This window comes from Psilocybe cubensis, chromosome 3 (genome assembly GCF_017499595.1).
Source record: "Psilocybe cubensis strain MGC-MH-2018 chromosome 3, whole genome shotgun sequence".
NCBI lineage: Eukaryota > Fungi > Basidiomycota > Agaricomycetes > Agaricales > Agrocybaceae > Psilocybe > Psilocybe cubensis.
In genome coordinates this window covers 521,181-544,920 of record NC_063001.1, presented here as the reverse complement: position 1 = coordinate 544,920, position 23,740 = coordinate 521,181, and the positions used below count along the sequence as shown (strand labels likewise).

The 23,740-nt window shown below is 48.5% G+C and overlaps 6 protein-coding genes across 6 annotated transcripts; 4 read left to right on the top strand and 2 right to left on the bottom strand.

The window, feature by feature from the left end:
• Nucleotides 1-34: 34 nt before the first annotated feature.
• JR316_0002997 (uncharacterized protein) lies at nt 35-1,576 on the top strand (the record flags this gene model as incomplete). The annotated part of the gene is made up of 1 exon (XM_047888780.1): nt 35-1,576. One exon carries the CDS (start codon nt 35-37, stop codon nt 1,574-1,576), a length of 1,542 nt encoding a protein of 513 aa, XP_047751154.1.
• A 1,356-nt stretch (nt 1,577-2,932) lies between these two features.
• On the top strand, nt 2,933-10,092 carry JR316_0002996 (Actin cytoskeleton-regulatory complex protein pan1; the record flags this gene model as incomplete). The annotated part of the gene is made up of 14 exons (XM_047888779.1): nt 2,933-3,786; nt 3,836-3,912; nt 3,982-6,852; nt 6,912-6,965; nt 7,022-7,150; nt 7,208-7,375; nt 7,548-8,314; nt 8,357-8,458; nt 8,778-8,882; nt 8,943-9,026; nt 9,294-9,451; nt 9,502-9,661; nt 9,714-9,785; nt 9,949-10,092. The coding sequence occupies 14 exons, from the start codon at nt 2,933-2,935 to the stop codon at nt 10,090-10,092; spliced, it is 5,745 nt and encodes a 1,914-aa protein (XP_047751153.1).
• Nucleotides 10,093-10,486: 394 nt separating this feature from the next.
• On the top strand, nt 10,487-11,957 carry JR316_0002995 (Rhamnolipids biosynthesis 3-oxoacyl-[acyl-carrier-protein] reductase; the record flags this gene model as incomplete). The annotated part of the gene is made up of 11 exons (XM_047888778.1): nt 10,487-10,496; nt 10,556-10,597; nt 10,655-10,764; nt 10,841-10,906; nt 10,966-11,134; nt 11,191-11,200; nt 11,254-11,384; nt 11,440-11,460; nt 11,529-11,580; nt 11,646-11,666; nt 11,735-11,957. The coding sequence occupies 11 exons, from the start codon at nt 10,487-10,489 to the stop codon at nt 11,955-11,957; spliced, it is 855 nt and encodes a 284-aa protein (XP_047751152.1).
• A 221-nt stretch (nt 11,958-12,178) lies between these two features.
• On the top strand, nt 12,179-14,123 carry JR316_0002994 (uncharacterized protein; the record flags this gene model as incomplete). The annotated part of the gene is made up of 8 exons (XM_047888777.1): nt 12,179-12,328; nt 12,366-12,740; nt 12,793-12,885; nt 12,933-13,094; nt 13,152-13,165; nt 13,212-13,387; nt 13,442-13,545; nt 13,596-14,123. 8 exons carry the CDS (start codon nt 12,179-12,181, stop codon nt 14,121-14,123), a joined length of 1,602 nt encoding a protein of 533 aa, XP_047751151.1.
• A 590-nt stretch (nt 14,124-14,713) lies between these two features.
• On the bottom strand, nt 14,714-17,446 carry JR316_0002993 (uncharacterized protein; the record flags this gene model as incomplete). The annotated part of the gene is made up of 1 exon (XM_047888776.1): nt 14,714-17,446. One exon carries the CDS (start codon nt 17,444-17,446, stop codon nt 14,714-14,716), a length of 2,733 nt encoding a protein of 910 aa, XP_047751150.1.
• Nucleotides 17,447-22,125: 4,679 nt separating this feature from the next.
• On the bottom strand, nt 22,126-22,974 carry JR316_0002992 (uncharacterized protein; the record flags this gene model as incomplete). Its single annotated transcript, XM_047888775.1, has 2 exons — nt 22,126-22,783; nt 22,835-22,974. The coding sequence occupies 2 exons, from the start codon at nt 22,972-22,974 to the stop codon at nt 22,126-22,128; spliced, it is 798 nt and encodes a 265-aa protein (XP_047751149.1).
• Between the last annotated feature and the right edge of the window lie 766 nt (nt 22,975-23,740).

Genomic DNA, 23,740 nt, shown 5'->3' with positions numbered 1-23,740 from the left:
AGTACATCTCCATCGCGCCACTCAGCTTCTACACATGGAAGACGCACCCCTCCCTGCGGCACTCCAGTCTACGCATAATGGCCTGAACGCCTGCATACCCATCGCCAAACTACCTGCGGAAATCTTGGAAGAGGTATTCAAGATCTGCGTATCCTGGTTCTACGGGACTAAAAAACCCAAACATCGCCTAGCCTGGACGCAAGTATGCTGCTCATGGCGGCTCATTTCGCTGAGCTCAAGTAGACTTTGGCAGCGCATCGACCTCTGCGATCCCCGCCTTGCGGAGGTGTTTCTTGTCCGGTCAAAACAAGCGCCACTTTCTGTCTTCTCTGGAACTCCAGTTAGATTAAGTGCAAATAATCTTGCACCGTACGCACACCGCTTGCAGTCCATCGACCTCTGTCTATGTCCAAACGATATGGTCGAGGTTTTCTCTGGTGTGGGCGGTCACCTATCGTCCCTAAATGCCATATCGCTCAAAATTCCACCAGTGTCACATGTAATCCACTTAGACGTATCTTTCCCGCAAGTTCGACACCTCTCCGTAGACGGTGTGGCGATAAACTGGGACCAATGCCAAAATCTCGTCGAACTCAATATCCGAAACCTCCCACCTGCATTCTGTCCTTCTATTCCACAGGTCCAGGGAATATTCAGAAGGTCTCCCAACCTCAAGCATGTCCGGTTAGAGGCTCTCGTGACGCCCTGCTTGGAAGCAACCTGCGAGTCAAAACTGCCTATCTACCTTTTGAACGTCGAAGATATGGTCATCTCAGGACCTCAAGCGTCGATCGCCGCTCTTCTTACTACTTTGAAGCTGGGACCGCAGTCGCGTTTACGTCTGTACACATCGTGTTCCAACGACATATTTCCTCACGGGCTCCCGCAAGCATCTAGCACGAACGGTGACGTTATTCGTATTCCCACTGTCCGTCTCTCGCCTCATGGGCTACGCCTTCTGTACGATGGCACAAAAGCATGGTCAGAGGAGCCGAGTCGTATGTTACTTTCCATCAGCGCTGCGCAGATGCCAAATATCTACAACTCCCTCTGCGCGCTCGTCGACGCGTCTTGCGTCACGAAGCTTGAGCTAAACTCGGGCGTACTTTACTCGATACCCTTCAAAGACCTCATTAACCTTTTCGCGAATCTCGGGAACCTGGAGACTCTTTGTACGGCGTTGAACGATCTGGAGGAACTTTGCACGGTGCTGCAGATGTCGCTTCCCACCACGGCATCGGCATCGTCATTATCGCTATCCCCAATCTCATCCTCGTGTTCCTTCAAGATCAATTATGGCTCAAATTCTAATTCTAATTCTGTGCAGCCTCTCTACGTCCCTCGCCTCCGCAACTTATCCTTCAGCAAATCAGCCGATCGGTGGTGGAACTTCAAAGACAGGTGGTTGACAACTATCGCGGCATGCTTAAAATATAGACAATCACGGTCATACCCCGTGCACACTATCGAATTTCTTCGGTGTCAAGGTATTTCTACAACCTCGACAAAGGAGTTGGCAGACTTTGTTTCACAGGTTGTCATTACAGAGGACATTGGTACTGGCTCTCTCTTTTGAGCGCCTGTTTACAGGACTATACATTGTTTTATTTGGTTAAAGCTAGTGCTCAATGATTTTCATCGCTCGAGACAAATGCTGTTCCGTCACTTGCACCTGGATGTTCTATAAACTTGCAAAGTTCACAATTGTAAATCGAGTCCGAGCGATACGGGCTTCTTCAGGCTTCCTTGATCGGACCGAAAAGAGTCTATTCTGAGTCTTCATCTTGCATTGAATCGACTCGGATACCTAAGGAACCTTGAGGAACACTCTAAGAAATGAAACTGTCGACAGCGGTATTACTCCTCGCGCAATAACGGTATGGCCTCGGTTACTTGGCATTGGCATATCCACGTCCACGTCCTTCCTCAGAGTAGAAAGTACATATCGGTTCCCAGATATATTCCTTGCGAAATTTGCGATAAATGTCCGAATGAAACGCGCGAAAACGTGGTGCGAGTCCCTTCCTCCACCCCTCTAGATATAAGAGCGGCAGGTAGCACGCTTGAAGCGGACTGTCAATGCAAAGGGGCGAAGTCCTTAAATTAAAACCTGGCGCGAAATGGTTGTCGCTTTGAGAAGGATGCTAGAGATGCGCGGCTTTTTATGCGTTGTTTCCGACCTGATGGCTTGCCATAGATGGGATGGGAATTTTCTCTTGAAGAGCCGCAACTTTCGGAAGGCGTCATTCTCGAAGGCTGTATTTTTGGACAGAGATGAGGGCTGCAACTGGAGGTGGCGAAATTCAAGGAACAGTTGCGGTTCTGCGCAGTGCGTCAGAGGTTCCTGGGTGACTTGTCTGTAATTCTGTATATTGAATCAGGAAGAGTCTCGTAGAATGCCCGGGAGCGAAACGTTGAACGTTGAAAGCTTGTTTGAACTCATTACACGCATCGTGACAGAACAATGGCCCATGCTAGTTGTCCTCTTCAGCAGACGGAACCTTGGCCAGAATTGAGCAGGCAATGTCAGTTGTCGGTGGTCATGCGATCAACAGCCCTATAGTCATACATTTTGATTCCAGTTAAAAGGCACCCAAGTATGCTCCAAAAACTTCCGATACGGTGTGTCCCCTTATCCTTGAAAAATGACATGGATGAGATTAGATTGCACGCCCCTGTCAGGTATAGGAGTAAGTTGATTATGAATAGTTGTCAATGGGCATACTTGGATTCTGAATACTACACCAGTGATTACAATTTTATGAACTCGTATTTCAGAGTAATGGGAGGAAACATGTCTACGGAAACAAATGAAAGCAATAACTGGGACTCCCGTGCTCAAAGAGGAGACAATTGTGTTTACGTAAACAAATCCGAGGGGTCGCCGGTTCAATCAGGCCATCTCAATCAGTGACCACCATAGACGACGACGATGGCGCAGTGGGGACAGGGTCAGCAGGGGTTTCAATACCCCATGCAGACTGGTTTCCAGCAGCCTAATCAACAATTCCAACAAAACCAACAATTTCAGCCTCAAAACCCACAATTTCAACCCCAAAATCCCACTTTCCAACAGCAGGGCCCACAGTTCCAGCAAGGCGGTCTGGGGATCCCCAATGGCGGACCTCTACTTTCTCAGCCTACGGGGTTCCAAGCACAGAGGCAGCCTGGCTTCCAACAACCACAGCAGACTGGCTTTCAAGGAGGATCTGGGTTTCTGCAGTCACAGCCTACGGGGTTCCCTGGAGGCAATTTCCAGCAGCAGAATCGGCCAGCACCTCCTCCTGTTCCTCCAATTCCATCTCGGTTTCAACAACCTGGTCAACAACCTAGCTTTTTGAATATGCCTCCACCGCAACCAAGCCGCCTCATGAATGCGTCACCCGGCTTCGGGGGCGGAGGGTTGTTGCCGCAGCAGACAGGCTTTCCAGGCAATTCTCCAGCACCGCTGGTTCCTCAAATGACAGGATTTGTCGACCCGAGGCTGCAGATGATGTCGCAGACGTTCATGCCTATGAACACGTCGGCTCCATTCGGAGCAGGAGGTGTCCCTCAGCTTCCTCCGCAGCAGCAAAACCTTGTCCAGTCCATCCAGCAGCATAATGAAGCCCAACGTGGTTCATCAGGTCAACAATTACCATGGGCTTTGACCAAGGCCGAGAAGAAGAATTACGACAAGATCTTCAGGTCGTGGGATGCTCAGGGTACTGGGTTTATCAGTGGAGCGACTGCTTTGGACGTCTTTGGAGCAAGTGGTTTGCCTAAGGATGATCTTGCTCGTATTTGGTATGTAAATGGAATCTATAGACTTCTACATGCTTTAATCATATTCCAGGACACTCGCCGATATCAACGATCGTGGAAAGCTCAACATTGCAGAGTTCCATGTAGCTATGGGTTTGATCTATCGAAGTAAGGATATCACCGAGTTGCGGATTGTAAATGGCCCTGTCTGACATGGGATTTTGTTTTTGACCACAGGACTCAATGGAATGCCAGTTCCTGATCAGTTACCTCAGGAGCTTGTTCCGCCATCTGTCGCAGACCTTGATAGCACAGTTGACCGCGTCAAGGAGCTGCTTGCTAACGACACACGGTCTGGATCAGGCAACAAACATTCTTTCACCAGCAAGCCACCTACGACCGAGGGCCGTCGCGACGCTGCAAACTACAAACATTCGGATACAGAACCCATCGGCGGATACTACAAACCGGCCAATCGCCATGTTAATCGATCAGCTGTTCGTTCTCGTGAAGACGAGGATAGCCCATCTGCAGATTTGTCGGATATGAAACGCCAGCTGGAGAGCACCGCGCACATGCTGGACCGTGCCGCGGAGGAAAGCGCGAACAGGACCAGGGAGGACGAGGAACTTGACCAGGAGATGGAAGATCTGAAGTATCGCGTGAAGAGGGTCAAAGACGATTTGGACTATGTCGCTCGGGGTCCAAAGACTGCCGCGAAGGAGGAAGAACGACGTCGTCTGGAACGAGATCTACTCTCTCTTCTACACGAGCGCATTCCCGAGGTCGAGCGCAAGATCAAGGCGCGCGATGAAAGAAAAGAAAGGGAAAAGCGACAATGGGCACGTGACCGAGATAGGGCGAATGATAGGTTCGGAAGATACGATAGGTATAGGGATGATGATTATTCTTCGAGGAGGGATGACGACCGGGATCGTGATAGGCCATATTCAAGAGGCGATACCCTTGACAGACCGTACTCAAGAGGGGGTGACAGGCCATACTCCAGGGGTGGCGATGATCGTGATAGACCGTACTCTCGAGGTGCTGATGACCGCGACAGACCATATTCTCGCGGCGGCGACGACCGCGATAGACCATATTCGCGTGGTGCCGACGACCGCGACAGGCCTTATTCACGCGGCGCGTACGACGACAGAGGAGGGTCTTACCGCGACGGAGATCGTTCTCGAGACGACAGGGACAGGAGAGATGGAGCTTACGACCGTGCTCCCGCTGCTCGTTCACCGCCTCCTGTTCCAGCTGCTGCTCCAGCATCAGCTATCCGAGATCCTCCTGCTGCCCCTGCGCCCCCGAAGTCCACTCCCTCTCCATCTGTCAAGAATATGACGGCGGCTGAGCGTCAAGCATTTGCTAAGGCCGAAGCTCAGCGTCGTATTCAAGCCAGAATGGCAGCGCTAGGCGTGACTGTGCCTTCTAGCTCTACGGATGTAGATACCTCGGTAGAGGACAGACTGCAGCAAGAGAAAAAGGAAGCGGAAGAAAAGGCTCGAGCTGCCGAATTGCAAGCAGAGGAAAGAGAACGGGCAAGGAAGGAGCGACTGGCCAATGAAAAGGCATTGCAAGAAGAGAAAGCAGCACCTCCACCTCAGCCTCCAGCGCCCACACCTACATCTACATACACGGCGCCGCCTCCCGCACCTGCGCCAAAGGCTGCCCCAACCCCCAAAGTTGCACCGCCTCCTCCCAAACCTCGTGTGGCGCCTGCTCCTCCTGTGCGTAAGGGTGCCGCTCCTCGTCCACCCGTTGCAGCGGCGGCGCCAGTGGCACCTCCAGCACCTGCTCCTCCTAAAGAACCAGAGGTTGACCCTGAAGAAGAAGAATGGCGCGCTCGGGAAGCTAAACTTCGCAAGCAGAAAGAGGAGAGGTTGGCCAGAATGAGGCAGCTTGAGCAGGAAGAGGAGGAGGCCGCGCGACTTGAGCAAGAACGGGCTGCAAGGGTGGAAGCTATGAAAGCTCGTGCAGCTAAGCCGCCTACTCCACCACCCGCTGCCCCGGTAGCACCTCCTGCTCCTCCTGCACCCCCCGCCCCAACGCGTGTGGAAGCAGACCGAAAGCCTGCACCTCCACCTAACTTCTCCACACCCGCCGTTTCTCCCGGAAACAAATCTTCTACGAACCCGTTCAGTAAGATGCTCGACAAAGAAAGCACGTCTTCGCCTGTTTCTCCTCCAACGGCTAACGGTAATGGAAACACCAGCCCCAACCCCTGGGCGAATATTGCGCCGGTGTCTACTCCTCCATCCTTTACCCCTGTTCGTGCTTCTTCAATTCCTCCTCCTTCAAAGAGCCCTGCGCCGTCTTCTGCCAAGACGAGCTACCAGACTGCGCCTTCTACAACGGACGACGACTGGGACGATATCAAAGAAAAGGACGACGACGATGATAGTAGTGACGACGAAATTACGCGTTCCAGAAGTGTACGCACCAACATAGCTCAACAGCTCTTTGGGGGGATGCTTCCCAGGCCAACATCGGCTGCAGCTTCTGCACCTACTTCCTCCCCTTCTACTCCTGCTCCTGGTGGCGCGGATTCAGGTTTCGGTGGACCTCCTCCTCCTCCACCACCACCAGGTCCTCCCCCTCCTCCTGCAGTAAAGGCTGCGCCTGTTGTTGTGGCGTCTGGCCCAGCTGACGTTAACGCGTTATTGCTTTCTATTCAAGGAGGAAAGAAATTGCGAGCAACGAAGACAGTTGACAGAAGCGCACCTCCGGTGTCGGGGAGAGTGTTAGGCGACACCGCGCCTCCTGCACACATCAACAACGCTCCCCGACCTGCGTCTCCTCCCGCACCTTCACCGCCGCCCGCGCAGGAATATATCCCACCAGAGACGACGCCGATGAGCCATGATGACGGAAACCGCTCGTCCAACCGACAGTCTGTGGCGTGGCTTGCGGACCGTGCGGCTGATGTTGGCAGTATACCGGAAGATATCCATAGGCTGCCGTCGACTGCTGAGGAGGAAGAGGAAGTTTATGTTCCGCCAGCCCCTGCTCCAGCTGAAACTTCCATCCCTAAGATCATGGTCGATGAGCCGACACCCGAACCAATGTCTGATCTTATGGCTGATATTGACAAGTCTACTCGTTAGTTCTTTTTAAGCCGCTGACTGAAATTTATTTTGGAAACTCATTATCTTTCCTAGAACTCAAAGTGCGGTCATTGTATGCGTTTGAGGGCGATGGTCCTGAAGATCTCTGTGAGTATCGGCCAATTTTCTTTTCACTTCTCCCTTTTACTAAATATAACGAACAGCCTTCGGAGAAAATCTTATCATTAATGCCAACCCCTCGAAGAGTGGTGGAGATTGGTGGTATGGCTCCGTTGTGAGCACTGGAAAGTCGGGTCTTTTCCCCAAGACCTACGTTGAAGTCGTGAAACCAAGTGCGTCTTTTTTCTCTTTTCTTATTGGCATTCGAATTGTTGACTAACCTCAACCAGAAAAAGCCAAGGCTATATATTCGTACACCGGCAACAACGCAGACGAACTTCCCATCAGCGAAGGCGAGACGCTGTCTATCATAGATACATCTGAAGAGGAGTGGTGGAAAACAGAACGAGACGGAGTGGTCTTCATTGTTCCTGCTGCATATCTGGAGCTTGTCGAGGGTTAGTGACCTTACATTTACCCCCTGAGTTTCCCTGTTTACCTATGATGGCATTAGGCTGAAGTCTTTCTTTCTGCTTTATTTTTCATGTACACACCCTCGAATAACACACAAATTCTACATTGGAATGGAAATATATCCGAAATGTTTTTCATCATCTAAACACTAAAAAGACCGTGAAGTCAATGTCAAACCGAGCCTTGCCGTGAACTCAGTCCCACAAGTGGGAAACGTTCCCACCACCGAAAGTACTGCTAACCAATCCAACAGTACGTATGATCGTGCCGAAAGCGATTCAGATGACTCGGACTCGGATTCGGATTCGGATTCGGACTATCTGTCATTTGATGAAAGCGACAATGAAGAAACCGCAACAGCGACAACCAAAGATAAAGAGGCACGAGAACGCGAGCGACAGCTTGTCCTGGAAGCCGCCGGCCTCATTGTGAATCGCGATGTTGGCCCACCACCTGTGCGTAACAGAAGTGTCAAGCGTCGGCCAGCACCTGCAGCACCCAAACGCTCGCCATCTTTCTACAAGGATCTGCCTGCGCTTCCACAGTCTGAGCCTGAGCCTGACGTCGAACCCATTTCACACGAAGCTAGGTTAGACGACGCGTTTGCTCGATATGAGCAGTTCAAGAATGCACAGGGGAATCTCAATCGACTGTCGGTGGTGTCGACGGACTCTGGGACCAATCTGCCATCGTCGCCTGCCACCACAGTATCCTCGATGTCGCCCGCGCAGGGTCAGCGGGAAAGCGAAGGTCGGTATTCACATTTCCTGCATTTTTTGACAGGAAGCAAGTCGTCATCGACGGAAGGCGAGCGGCGGAGCGCAAGCACGTTGAATATTTCAGCTCCGATCATGAATGTTTCGACCAGCCAAGGGACGCCGCAGGATGGGCCGTCCAGATCGAACAGCCCTTCCTTTGGGATGGTCAGTCCACTTTCTGCTTGTTTTTCTTTACCTTTACTTGAGCTCCTGGATCTTGACGGCTCGTTGTTATATCAGTCATGGGCGAGTCTTGTCGATAAAGATGCGTTAGATGGAATACCCCCCAGCGAGAGAAAACGACAAGAGGTATGTGTACCTCCTATTTATGTACCCTTGGTATCTAGGTCATGCGCTGATGTCAATTGCAGGCGATCTTTGAACTTATAAACACCGAAGTGGCTTATGTTAGGGACCTACAATTAATTGTCGAGGTAGCTAGTGTACAGCGACTGCTTATATTCGATGTCGCTGAGTGCACCTCCAGGTCTTTTACTCAAGTATGATTCCTTTGTTGTCGCGGAAGGAAATCACCGTTGTCTTCGCCAACATTGAAGATATCCTCCTTACAAACACCGTCCGCTTCTTTGCTCCTATTCCGCGGAATTTCATCTGACATTTTCGCTAGGCCTTCGTCAGCTCACTTGAAGAACGGCAAAAAGACTGTCGGTTGTATGTCGACAAGATAGGTGATATTCTACTCAGCCATGTACCCAACATGGGTGTTTATATGGTTCGTCATAAACTAAATAACGCTTGACGAGTTGAAATTAATTCTAGCCAACTCACATAGGAGTACTGCGTCAATCAGTCAACGGCGATCAAAGTTCTACAATCTCTGCGCGACTCCAATCCCGAGCTTGCGTCTCATTTACAGGTGACTTGCGCTCCATATGCTCCATTGATTCATTGTGTTTAGTCTGGCCTTCATTAGCATATGCGCGATGACAACCCAGCTGTGCGAAATTTGGATTTGTCCAGCTACTTGCTTGCTCCGAGTGAGAATTGGTTCTTTGTTCTTCTCCAGCCCTTCTGATGTGTAATATCGCAGTGCAACGAATTACCAGATACCCATTGCTAATAAAACAGGCATGTCCGCCCAGTCAGGCATTTATTATCTAAATAATGATTTTCCAATCGACAGATTCTTCATTATACCGAAGTCGGAGAAGAGCACGATGGGATTGCTGTCGCTCGCGATATGACCGAAAAGCTTCTTGACCATATTAACGAAGCTATCCGCGACCAAGAAGGATATGAAACTCTAAAAAAGATCTCTCAAAACCTTTGGATTGGACAAGGGTACGCGTATTTATAATAAACTCTCGGTTATGGCGCTAATGTTCTGTTAGGCGACTTGATCTCACAGCTCCCACACGGTTTATGGGTCCCCGACGGCTCCTTAGACAAGGGGTGCTCATCAAAGCGAAGAGTGGGAAGAAGTTGCATGGATTCTTGTGCAGCGATATTCTTGTCCTTCTGGACGAGTCCATGAAGAACCTGTATCGAATGGTAGACACCTTTCGTATCTTGACTTTTCTGATCTAACTGGTGTTCTTCTTAGCCCATTCCATTGGCCCATGCTCAAGTAAAGGAGGGTGGAAAAGGCATGTGTTACCCCTCACAAGAGACATTCGTGCAAGAGCTAATTCCCATTAAGATGACACTGCTTTCACGATAACGCAAGCGTACCCTCGAGGAGGCGACACAGTGGCCCTGCGTGCACTTTCTCCTCGCGATTGTCAACGTAAAGCATTCTTCTTGAATCGTATGCTGACAGACATCTAACCACTGGACAGAATGGATGCAGGAAATTGGCTATGCGACGAGACGCGCTCGACACGCTGAAGACAGAGCCGCGCGAAGAATCGGCCGCCGATGATCATGCCGCCCAGGCCCAGGTTACTCTTCCTTCTTTTTCCATGCTTCGCTTATTGGTGTAAATATACGTTTGACTCTTGCTATTTGGACTTTTGGTTTCGACATTCTCTTACTTATTTAGAGTACTGCATTTTCAGGTTAAAACATTATACGCATCCTTAGACTTTATACCTTTGCATTTAACATACCAATACGTATGTTTTAATTAGATACTTTTCCTAATAGTCTAATATACTTTTTCACCTCCTATTTTTCATTAACCAATGCTTATACAACGTCATACGGTATACCGGAACCTCGGACTCCGAGGGGACAGTGCAGCTTCCTATACCGGGAACTGAAGAAGCCGAATAGCACCCGAACCTCCTTGAAATGCAACTGGATCTCTATAAGTTATACATGTTCCAGCTCCTTACGTTCTCCTCCTATACCCGTTCAATCACATACTAGCCCACCATGTCGTCTGGTAAGCCTATTGTCCTTGAGGATTTTGCAGAATTTGCTAATATGACCGTGTACGTGCAGATCTTCGTCTCGAGTCGTTGTTCAAGGTTGCTGGGAAGATCGGTGAGCCATGGCTTCGCCGCTGCAGTGTTCGATTGTTGTTAACAAAGCCTACTTCAGTTTTGGTTACGGGCGGAGGATCCGGCATTGGGAAGATGATTGCCACTGGATTTGCTCAAAATGGAGCCAAGGTCTACATCGCTGCGCGGAAAGAGAATCAACTCAAAGAAGTACGTTGCAACGCCGGAGAATACTTTCATAGAACGCCAACCATAATGGTTGGGTATTAATATCTCTATTTTACAGGCTGTAGATGATATCAACAAAGTCGCTACTGGACCCAAGGCGGAATACATTGTTGCCAACGTCGGCGTATGTCATCCCCGCCATATTGCCTCGTGCGACAAACAATCTAATTGCTTGTGTTCCAGTCAAAAGCAGGTTGCAATGCTCTAATTGCAGAGTTCCGAAAGCGCGAAAACAAGCTCCATGTTCTGGTGAACAACTCTGGCATCACATGGGGTGGACCCTTCCTCGACTTTCCCGAGGAGAAGGGTTGGGACAACGTCTTTAACGTCAACGTGAAAAGTATCTTTTACAGTACGCACATCAACGTCTTTACATCTCCTCCAATTTCTCATTTACAAACTTTCTAGTGACTGCTGGGTAAATCTTGAGACTCTACGCTGGTCTGAATACAAATTAATCACTTCAACTAGACTCTCGGATCTTCTCATCAAAGATTCAACGAATCGCGACCCCGCACGCGTCATCAACATCTCTTCGACCGCATCTGTAGAACCCGGAAGCGAAGGCGCGCTCAGTGCTGAAGGAAACGGAACATGGAGTTGTATGTATCATTTTTTGAATCATTTTCTATTACATGTGCTGATTTGATGACCCAGACCAATCTAGTAAAGCAGCTGGTCAGCCTCAGCTTCTATAAACTGACTCTTTTGCGGCATGAACTGACATAGTCCCTGTGAATGTACAGTAAACCATTTGACATCACAGCTCGCTCTCAAGCTTATTTCCAACAATGTCACGTAAGTGTTCATGTCTCATGATCACTGGTTTCTTATGTTTTTGACCCATTTCTATTTCTTGGCAGTGTCAATGCTATCCTACCGGGGTATGTAAATCTTAGAGCGCAATAGCTGTACAAAATTACCAGCGGATGACTGACACAATTTACCCCAGTCTCTTCCCCAGCAAAATGACCGCGTTCGGACTCAGAACTGCTGGCGAGGAAGCTTTCAACGAAGGCCAACCCACAGGCCGCATTGGCGCGTCATCTGACATCGCTGGGCTTGCCCTATTCCTCGCCTCGCCTGCCTCGGCACACATCACTGGCACACATACCCTCATTGACGGTGGTTCACGATACCTCCGGCATGCGATTGCGCCCGCAGTCAAATTGTAATTTACTCCTCACTTTAGGTGCTGTATGTATATCGTATGCTATCTGGGCTCAAATATATACCTTTCACTTCATCTTTTTGGTCGCTTACTACTTACGCAGCCCGAAAAGAAACACCGGTACCGTACCGGGAGGTTGCGTCTGAGTTTCAAGTTAACATTGCACCTTTGTTTGTTGTTAGCCCCTAAAACACAACTTGCTTCTGACTTCCACCAGCTTCCGCCATGGCAGAACCCAGCCAGGCCATTTCAGAACAGAAAAGATACAACTTTCTAGCCTCAACTACTTCCGAGGACGTTGTTGACTCTGTTGATGAAATCGCGCGACTTAAGAAAGAGCTCGACATTATCAAGAATGTGGCAAGTATTTCCAATGTCAACTGTATTTCGCGCGTTCTTACTTTGTCTGAAGAACCCCTTTCGAATGGCTGAGCTCGCCATTGAGATTCAGATCGAGCGCCTACGCGTCGTTGAGATCTCCAAAGCACGCGACGCCGCACTGCAGAGGCTGGCCGATGTTTATGTCTCCGTTCGCCAGAAGAACGAGTTGATTGAACAACTGCAACGTGAGAAAGGCGGCGATGGTGGCGGCGCCGGATTGCTTTCTGGCAGTCAGCTCTCGAGGGCTCTCAATAGCGCTGAAGTCGATGATTTGAAGGCGCATATATCTGATCTGGAAAAGACGATTGAGGATTTGCGAGTGATCATCCGGCAATCAGCTGGGAGGCCATGTATGCCTGTCAGGAGCAACGACCCACCGCCTTCATACGAAGAGAATCCAGGAAAGGTTTGGTGGTCTTGCTTAACATACCGCGATAGTCACTACATCCATGTTCTAGCGATCCGTGGAAATGGGAACGCAGACGGAGCCCGAAGAGACTCCTACTATAGTGGATGTCAACAACTATAAACCTGGGGATCCAGATTTCAAGGTATTTCCTACTTCTACTTTTTACACCATCCACTCATGCAATTCTAGTACATGCCACCTGAGACAGATGACCCTATCGAATTGGCAAATGCTAGAAATTTGACTCTGGCTTCCATCCCTCTGCCACCGAACCCTCCGGACGCTACACTGAGTGCCATCGTCATCCCACCTCCGTTTACATTGCACGAATTCCTCAACGGAGCCCCAGCAGTGAGTTTATTCAAAGATTCACTTTTTGGTGGCTAATACCTTTGAAAACGTCAACAGACCTTACGGAACGCGTAAGTAGTATACTTTCACGAACAGCTTATACCCTAACACGCACAGGAGCAGTTTATCGAATTATAGGATCCTTCATAATGTGACTACACTTTGGTGCCCTGAGCGTGAAGAACATGGCTATATGTACACACCAGTCTATAAATGCAGCACCAACCCTAGGATTGCAACAGCGCATCGATGGGCCCCAATGGATGTCATCGGTCGCATGAGCAAACCTACTGGTGTGTTTGTCAGTTAATGTTACCTTGACCCGTTCAACTCAAGCTCGCCAACAGAATGTTTTTACAACAAAGAGGGAGTATGGTATTATGCTGGATCATACAAGGCGTTCAGGCTGGATAACCTCTCGACCAAGGAGTGGATGCAGTTGCCTTCAGAGGTATGTCCTTCTGGTGCTACTACGGACTAATTTGTTGAACAGCCTTCTAGACCATCTCTGCCATCATCAAAGAGACGATTTCGGGAAGAAAAAACTCATCTCCACAGAACACATATGAAACTTCACAGCTTTATGCTGCAGGTGCTTTGAAGGTTGCTTGCGTTGGTCTGCAATGTGTCGGCTTCAATCAGGAAGTCTACAAATCCATCATCGATCATTCTATTAAGTTCAGCGAAACTAAGTGGAAGTCTCTTGCGTCAGCCAGTGTCTCTAGTCCGCTCACCCCTCAGTCGACACATGCCAGTACCGCAGGCACGCCGTCTCCCGGGGTGAAGACACCTGTTGTTTCCCGACACATGCACCGTACGCCGAATTATCTTGGGTCTGGAAACTCTTCTGCTGGCAGTCCATGTCCGTCTAGCCACTTGGGGACTCCTACTGGTAGTCTGGGTCTGGGATCTTCTTTATGGAACATCTCAAACGCATCTGCATCCCCTGTAAGCATTGATGCTGCTGCTAAGAAAGTATTCGAAGGCGGCGAAAATCTGGCGACTGTTGAACAAGCTGGAAAGCGCTGAATGATTTGGTTATTATGGTCTGGCTCTCATCATCTTTGTATTTCTTGGTTCTTTTTTCACTGTCTACTCTTCAAGAACTTGTATCTGCACAAGTATGTTTCTATCCGCTAGCTGTCCTGGACTTGGGCTAGCATCCACACGACTCGAACAGTATTTCTATCAGTTTCTTGTTTTTATTTTTGTTTTGCAAATTGATGTGTAACATTTATTATCAATCCTATTGGAACCACTTTCACTCTAAGTGATTAGGAGCCGATGTCCCTTGATAACTGGCTTGGACCTGCATAAATTCCAATACGTCAGATTCGATGGCAGCTGGCTGTCTGGGGAAAATATTCTGCCACCGCGTACCAACGCTGTAGCTCGCTGCTTTACTGAGGAGGTATTTTCTATGTAATAGGATGGACGGAGCACAGTGCGCGAAGCTTACAAGGGCAAAATCATAATTCACACATTTCATTAAGTATGGTACGTCAATACAACATCATTCAAATTTTAAAAAGTTGCATACAGTCCCAACCTGGACAGAAAAGAAGTTTTATTCTCAAAATATGGCGTTGAGAAGCCATTCGAACACATATTCACAAGCCTCATCGTGCGTGTCCATTCATTGAACTTGAGGCTGACGGAAAGACAGCGACAAGTCTTTCAAGAGCATCGGCAATCCGGGCAAGGTTAGTGTCGATTGACGCCAGTCGGTTCGATAAGTCTGCAGGAACTGAGGTTGTTGTGGTCCCAAAGGGCGGCGGCACCTCCGCAACAGGTGTCATCGGCTTCGGTGGTACAGGAGGCTTAAAATCGTCGAATGCGTCGTCTTGAGGATATTCCTTCAGGTCTAACGGTTCCAGAGGCGGAAGTTTGGCAGTTTCAGTAGCGTAGCTAATTGGTCGCTTTTTGTCGATAACTTCGCCATAAGTTGGACAAAGTACATAACCGATACATCCCCGGCGTTTGACGGTAACCTTCTTTCCTTCCACCACGATGATCTTGAAGGCGTACACACGTCTACATGAAATGTCGACCAGAGCGTACGCCTTCCATTCCCACTCGCCGTTGTTTCTTTCCTGCCCAATCTCGAGGTCAATCTCCGTCTTTCCGGTCTTTAACGCCTGATACACCGCTTTCTCTAGCCTCTTCACTTTCACCTCGGAGCTTGAGATCTCGACCACGCCCGTAGGATTGTCAACTGGCTTCACTTCGACATAACACCGGTCATGGGTCTCTGTGTTGTCGAAGAAGAAGAAACCCAGGTAGTTTTCCTTGGGCTTGGTGAGAGCGAATGGCTTGAAGACGTACTCCAGCACAAGCGAGCACTGCTCGCCCTCGATGTCCTCCACTACCAGCTTGATCCGCACCGGTCTATGCCTCGCCAAAAATGCTCTGTGCCACCATCGAATGTCGTACTTGGCGTCTTCCTCCGTACGGGGTACTGCTACTTGGAAATTGAGCTGCGAGGACTGTCGAGGCTCAATTGTAATTGGCAATATATTGAATCCATCCAGTAGTTTGCATTCTTCAACAGGCGCGTATTCAGGGTCTCCAATCATGCGATAAGAGGCTGAGATACCCGCAATAGTGACTGGATTCAGTGATCCTGGAGGATTGTTGTTGAATACGGACACCTTGCCGATAAAGTAGTCGAATTTAGAGCCGGCGATATTTGGGTTGGCCTCGAGGGGAGGATCGGACATTGCTTTGAGGATCACTCGAAGGGCAGGCGTACTCCGAGTTTTGAAGTTGGTCCGGACAGGGCGTGAAGGGGCTTCCGGTAGTGTTGGGCCAACTGTCACCGTCTCCGGTAGGGTATACGGAGAAGCAGGGATGAAAGAGCGGATACCACCTTCTGACGTGGTCAAGATATCACCCGACTTTGTGCATGTGGAAAGGTCAATAGGGCAGACGCGGACCCATGGGTTGGCAGAGGTCGCACTCTTCGCAATGATCCGTATGCCTGTGATTTTACCTGAAATCGACAGTATCCACTCGGCGAGGGCGTATTCGTTTTCATCGGGAGATGTACGATAGATTAGGGTGCGGCGAGAAAGTCGGACTGATTTTGTAATGTCTTCCAGTTCCTTGGCAGTGAAAGTGTTGAAGTAGTAAGGGTACTTATACCATACCCTGCCAACAATGACCAACAAGGTGTTGTTCTCAACCCGGCCACCCCGCGACTTCCATCGGAAAAGCTGGCCTACACTGGCCGATACCGTGTCGTCAGTTTCAAGATTCGTATCTTCCACGACGGCCCATTTTTCATTTGTATCCGTATAGCTCGTCACGTCTCGGGCTCGCGGGAAGAAGGCGGCGTAAGCATAGTCGCAGTGATGTTTTGCTCGATGCGTTCCGAATTGACATGGGTGCGCTGTGCTGCAGCAAGGGAACTGCTTCGACCAGCCATCGTATTCGGCACGATGGAAAGAGCAGGCCTTTGGCCCGTTTGTGTAATTGGTGAACTCTTTGTCGCACTGTACACATATGAACTTTTGTTCCGCCTCCATAGAGTTAATTTCCATAGCAAGATTCTTCAAGCCATCTGCGATGGCCGTGCCAACATTGTCGCGAAGAATGTTTTCGAGTCGAACGTGGTTCTGTTGAACGGAATCTGCAATATTTGCATTAAGCTGTTCCATAACTGAATCATCCATGACTAGGTGCTGCTGCTGGGCAAACTCTTTGACGAGCTCTCGGTCGTGCATGACAGCATCAACACTCCCACCGTGAGCATCAACGAAGGTTTTAGCAGCAATATCTTCTTCGTCATTCGGTATATCGCGCGTTAAAATATCGAGTTGGACAGTCTGATGAATCTGAAGACTCATAAGTAAGTCCCGGCAGCAGTTGTTGATGCTCTCCGCACATGTGGCGAATTTTTCTCGATTTGAGATCTTCAGCCGTCTCGCAACACGACTCTGCTTGCGATACGCCGAAATCAGCGACGCGGAGTCCTTGAGCGCTTCGTTCATCCTCTCGATAACCTGTCGCGTGGCGTCCTTGATTTCAATTTTCTGCAGCGCCGGTAGATGGCTGAGCATGAATGTGATGCGGTCCAGCAAATCCGAGCACTTCGCGTCCACATCCTGTGCCCTTTTCTCCAGATCAACGATGACTTTGAGGATAACAAAGGCCGGTGCGACAAAGGGGATTACGCGGCCAACGTCAGCGAGCGTCTCGATGATCTGCATCGCGTTCCCCAAGCTGGGGTTGTTGACGACGGGATCTACAACGTTGCTGGCAGTGTTAAGAGAAGTGGTTCTGGTGGGCTGGCGCGCAAGTTCGCCATTTTCATGAAGTTCTCGGTGAAGTGAGTGATAGTCCCTGTCCATATGTGAGCACCGTGCTCTAGAATTTGGAAACTAGCTTAAAAACTCACATTTTCTGCAGGGTCGCGCAAGGGTCGTGTTGTAGGGAAACGAAGCAAAATTCGACGTGGTAGTAATGCCCAGTTTTATGTGGTGCGGCATCTGAAAGAGCGCCATCCCTGTCCGTATGATTTGACGACAGTACAGCTGTTGGACATGATGGCGGCGGTAAAGGTCAATGATTGACAGGCACCATCATTGCTCATGTAGTGTTTATGGTGTGGCTGTGCTCCTGGCGACCATCAAGGCCACTTTTGGTTATGAAAAGTATGCATTGGACATACATAGCAAACAAGAAGAGATATGGAATATCTAGTCAGTGCAAATCTCAATGAGCGACATAGGGAATTCGACTTTTTGGAGCTCATGACACGAGAATAAATCAAATATACACACCAATTCCAGCTTACAGTAGTAGGCTGCCCACTCGGGAAACTTGGCCGCTCGGGAAACTTGGCCACTCGGAAAACTTGCAAAGCCAATAACAAAGCCATTTCTATCAGTACAAAATTCTGAGCCTTCTAGTTTTAGTTCTCCCGGTAAGACTGACCATTTGATTTATTAGAATACTCAATGAACAATGATGATCGAATTCGGGGAGCAATGAGCATTCGCGGCCTAAAAGTTATGTGCGTCTTGATGTTAGGCCATACACTGGTTATACAAGACCTGTACTTAAATTTCAGCGACAATGGGGTAAAATTAGGCAGAAAGCGTGCCATTTTACTGTACCAATACCTGCAAGCACTTTGAAGACTTGAAATACGAATAAAAGTTTGAGGAAGGATCGGTGGCATGGTGCCCATTGAACCGGTACCTCTTTTGCGTTCAGATGTCACTGGATCACGGCAAAATAATAGTCAGAGACAAGAGAGGGATTCTCTTGAGGTATTTTCACAGATGTAAAAGGTCTTAAACGGGCCACCTATTTGTGCTTCTCGCCTGGAGAAGATTCAAGTTAAAAGAACGGCGGCTTGCATAGACGCCAACAGAGCTTGACATACGCTGTTGAGGTGCAGTTAGAACCAGCCATTTGACCAAGGACTTCACTACTTGCTAGGTCAGAATCAGTGTAGGATATTTACAGTCGACGCTCACAAAGCTAGGTGCGGCAGGTCAACGTTCCGGCCCTGCAACGATGACTTCAGTTGTTTTTCGATTTTCCTGAATTTAATTATCTTGATATGGGAGGGATCTCGGAGAGAATGACTCTGGCTGACTTGGAAATCGCTCTACTTTTCATTTGATACTTCTGAGGAGCCGGGGAATACCTGAGAGTTTACTTAACACAAAGTAACAGATTCAAAAAAAAGAAGAAAAAAATACCTGAGAGTTGTGACGAAGTTCGGCCGACTTCGGCTCCGCCACGGACCCGCGAATAAGTATTGTTGGACAATTCCCCGTTGCCAGTGGTTCGTCCAAGGTTGTAGGAGGAGCGCAATTGCTAGCTTTTTGCTGAAGAAGAAATTCATGCCAAGCCTCAGGCCTCAGGGTTGAATTTTTACTGAGGTTTACTCGGCAAGAAAATACTTGAGCTCTTTCGATAGTCCGACTCAATGATCTGTGCCGAGATCATAATCCCAGTCGTAGTTGATTGGGTTTTGGCGAGATTTCTGTTCACTCACGAACATATAAGCGCTCTTTGGCTAGTTGTTAAAATTGACAACAGCATTTAATTAATTCGAGTCGATGTTGAGATGCCTGAGGAATGCCACAGGTAGCGAAGTCGGGGAAGTGAAATTCCCCGGAGAGTAATTTCCAAGAATGTGACTGTTGTCGCACGAGCCCATCTCGCCGTTCACAAGAGTGACGTTGACCGCGACCACAGCTCTCTCAATATTCAAGAGTCAGTGGCACTCGTTCAATCTTGGTTCAATTGTCCCCTTTGCAAGTTTTATGACCAAGACATCAATGTTCAACATCGCGGCAATATCGACAAGATCGTTGCGACGACATCGACAGCATTGCAGCGACGACGCCCATGACTTCACAGCAACTTTGTCGATTAAGCGCTCTTATGGTTCGGTGTCCGAGACTCCAGAATTCTCGGCAGGATAGCTTCCGACAATGCCTTCATCTTCACTGCAGCTCGCGGAGTCGTTCGCCCCGGTTTCGTAAATTTGGGGCAACTAGGTGAAGCGAAGAAAGGAGTCAGCTTTTAACAGCGGTACTGGTTTTCGCTTGGAGCTCCTATTCTGCGCATCCCGAATATCAGTTTATTTCATCGTCATCTAAAACTACCCCTCTAGTCAGGATCGTTTCGAATTCGCAAAAAGTTCAGAAAGGGAATACCAAGCAATTGAATGAGCAACAAGTCGTGGACGATGCTGGGAGGTCCAACGACTAGCAGCGCTGGGTTTAGCAGACGTGTTCGTGCTCTCGACTCGGTCTTGACAATGATGCGCGCGCTGTACCACACAGCGAGCTCCTGTCAATTCCGAACCACCACCAAGGCCCACAACGTTATGTGTGGGCTACGAAGGATGCGCCTCAACTCCAGTTTCCTGTACCTAAAATTGGTTACATACTGCAATTATACGTTCGGGTAACTGTACCCGTGTCTTATATCTGCTGTAAGTTTGTCGGTTTCTTTTGCCAGTAGGTGTGGATTGAAGATAGGAATGAAGGCAAAGACCCGTCGTTACGACAAGGCGGCGATAGAATGAGTAGGGTGCTAATTTGACCACTCCCTAAAATACAAACGCTATCAAACCTCCAAAATAGTTGCAATATCTCCTCCTGACCGATCCTCCCGAAAATCTTCTGTTGACCGTCATCAAATGCCACAGGAATTCGGAATTGCCGGACGTCAAAAATACCAGCAACAAAGAGCGCAACAAAGAGCGCTTGAGATTCTGAGGAGATACAGCTTTGGAGTTGCTTGATCTCAGGTGCGTCTTTTCGACGGCGTACACTGTTCCATACAGCGAGCTCACATGGCTTTCGTCATCGGGTACAATCCCATATGAAGTCTACTCGCATTTTTCGTAGTTGTCTCTCAAACACCCAACTTCACCCGCAGGAAAGGTCCGGTTTCAATCGCAATTCGCTCTTTGATATCCTTCCTACTCCCAAGTCGATCAAGAACCCAGAAAACCAGCGAGATACTCCAGGAGTCTAGAAAGTATCATAATTATTTGCTTCGGGGGATTGAAACGCAGCCGGCTTCCAGCCATTGGTATCGACAACGCTCTTGGAAATCCTCCACAAAGTTGGCAGAGACCAATGTGTACGAAACGTTCATACACGTTGGATTTCTCCCCCAGAAAACCCGTCCGAGTATCTCCCTATTTGCCGTTCGTGAATATTCTACAGGCTATTGAGTGGTCGGATGATGGCTGTAGGAAGGAGTAGAAGAGTTGTGGGTCAACGGTTTGGACTGACGCAACAACAAATGACGGGAATTCCTTTTTTGGAAGATTTTAAGCGGCACTCATCTGTCCTCATTTTGCACCGCCTACTTGGTTATTCCCAGATATCCTTTACGGTGAGCCGTTCTACGTTTACCCTTGCATTCGACAAAGCCACATTTTCTAACCGATTTCACTCTGGTCTGTTCTTGATCTCAACGGCTTTTTCAGCTAAATTGCACGATGCCATCCATTCAAACACAAAATTACACCTTACCCAGTTTCACGGCGGTAATCAACGGGACTGCCCCCTTCAATGGTAATCTCTACGATGGTACGACAGTCTACCCCTTGTATAGTGTGAGTTCAACGTCGCATTGTTGGCATCGCTTTCCATCTCTCGTTAGACGATCGGCGCTAATATTCCAAAAAACACAAAGGTTCCCAACACGCATTACAACTATACTCCTCCTCCAATCCCCGCTGCCCCTGTCAGCGTTTTCTGTTAGCGCGCTTATCTACCTCTTTGACTGATAAGGAATGGTTAGGTTGCTTTTCCGAGGGCAATTTTGGGCGTATTATCTCAAAGGTGTCAAAGAGTTATTGCCAGGGTCAGGGTGAGCAACAATTCATGACTACACCGTGAGCCTTTTAGCCTGAAGTCCATTAGAATCTTGTTGCTCGATGGCAGTGAAAGTTGGAGCGAGAGATGCAAATCGCGAGCGGTGATTTCAAGCACCACCGATCTAACAAAATCTTCCTGCTTAAACTGTATATCATTCTCAAAAATAACGATGCTGTTTTGATTCGAATATCATGTTCGTCTCCGATTTCCATTCAATATCTATTCAGAACCGAAGAAAGAGAAATTTGAATGACATTGTTTAATGTCATGGAGGCAAGTTGTGCAGCCAGAAGTTCAACACTTTTACTTCGCATCAACCGACTGCTTGCCATCTAGTTTATCAAGCAGAAACCACTTGAAATATGCGAATGAGATAGCGTGGCTGGCCTTTGGCATTGTGCTCATTTCGTCCACGCGTATATTTCTTGTTAGATACAACAACACTGCTAGAAAATCGTATATAATTACTCTCCCCGGGAGAATTCGTGTTTCCCTCGATTTTGGAAAGATTTGTCAGTGATACAAGCGAACTATATCTAAACGCGTCTAATTGCGGGTGCTTTGCCTGGGCCGCATTGAAAGCATATTCTCCATTCACAGTGGCTAAAGTACAGCATCAAGCAAACAATATCCTGAAGGCCTCTGAAGGCTCCATTCACTCCAATCGATCAAGCACAACTTGTATCCTCCATTACGGCCTCATCTAGGGGATCAACGGTGTTTCTTGCTACATTCCCCGCAAAACCACCCAAGAAATTGAGGGTCCGAACGAATAGCGAATCGAAATCATCAAGCAGGCCCATCCGGGAGAGCATACTGGAAACATCTTGAGGCTCTTCTTCACCGCCTGATCCACGTTCATGGGCCAACCATTCCTCCAATGACGACTGCCCGGCAAAAAGGAGGCTACGCAGACGAGTGACGTCAGTCTGACTGGGAGGAGTTGATTTCAGGGTACGCGCGACAGGATGGCCGTTGGTCTCTGGAGAAGACGATAGACCTTCGATTTCTGCAGGAAGAACGAGATCGACGCCTTCTGCGGACTCTGGATCCCAGATTTGGTTCTGCAACACAGCAATCCACGCTTGATCCAAATCGTCGAGAAAGTCGACAAGATCTTGCAAAGTATCGCGAGTCGTAGTTTCGTCCGAGCCTAGAGTATAACCTGGGATAGAAGATAACGCATCTCCTGTAAGGCGAAGCATGTACGCGATTCGCAGGCTCGTGGATGGGTCCACTGGGGGTATCTGCAGGACGATGGCAAGAATTTGTCGCACAGCTTCTAGGTATGTCGGCAGCGTTTTAAGAGTGGAAGAAGCCTCTGTCCTGCATGTACACATTCAATAGATGCATGAAGATGTGGATGATTGTGTTCACCGCTTCTTGAAATTCCGAGTAAGCTGCAAGAAAGCCTCGTCGAGATAATCAACTAGCTTTCTCTCCTGCCGTGTCGTCAATGGTTTGATTGGGCGTTTCTCAACAGTACGATTCCCATTTTCATGGTTTAAGTTCATCATCGGTACGATTGGTAAATTATTGGGATTTCGTGTAGGCGATCGGGGACCTGCATATCATTCAATCCTGAGGAGCTCCAACTGCTTGAAGGCCAGAGCCTTTGAATATACACGTCCCACTGTAATTAGTATATTTAGTGTTTTAGTAAAGGGTAGATACACACCTAGGTTGTAACACCTCAATTGCTTGTAGCGCGATAATAAATATGCTAAGAGTTCACTGCAAGGGGCAGTGTGACTCAGCGTCCTCTGGCTAAGACCCCTCAATGGGATGACTAATCATGATTGTCGGGATTGTCCCGGTGGCACATGCGCCCGTGTGCAAATCCTCCGGCTATTTATAGTTGAACCTGAACTCCAACATTTCAAGGTGAACTTTACACTGAAGACTCCCGGAATCCGCCCCAAATATCGCGAGATCATTTACATCAGAGAACAATATTCCAGTGAATGTTACGGTGGAGCGTCAGATCATATATTGTTTGGAATAAATGTGCTTTGAACTCCTCATAAAGTTGCACGGCACCGCCTTGCAATTGCTTGAATATATTTATATGCCAAAATCCATCAACTGTCGTGATCGACGTAGATTAATAGATTTAAATAAAAATATACCAAATGAAGGCTTTTGGGATACTTTGCTATGAAAGATTTATATCGGCGAAGTGGAAACGTTTTGAAGTTTTATATAGCTCTTCCGCCTTCAAAGAATCCCCTCCAACTGTTGATGGCTTTGCACCCGAGCAAAAGACCGGGAGCAGTGCTGGTC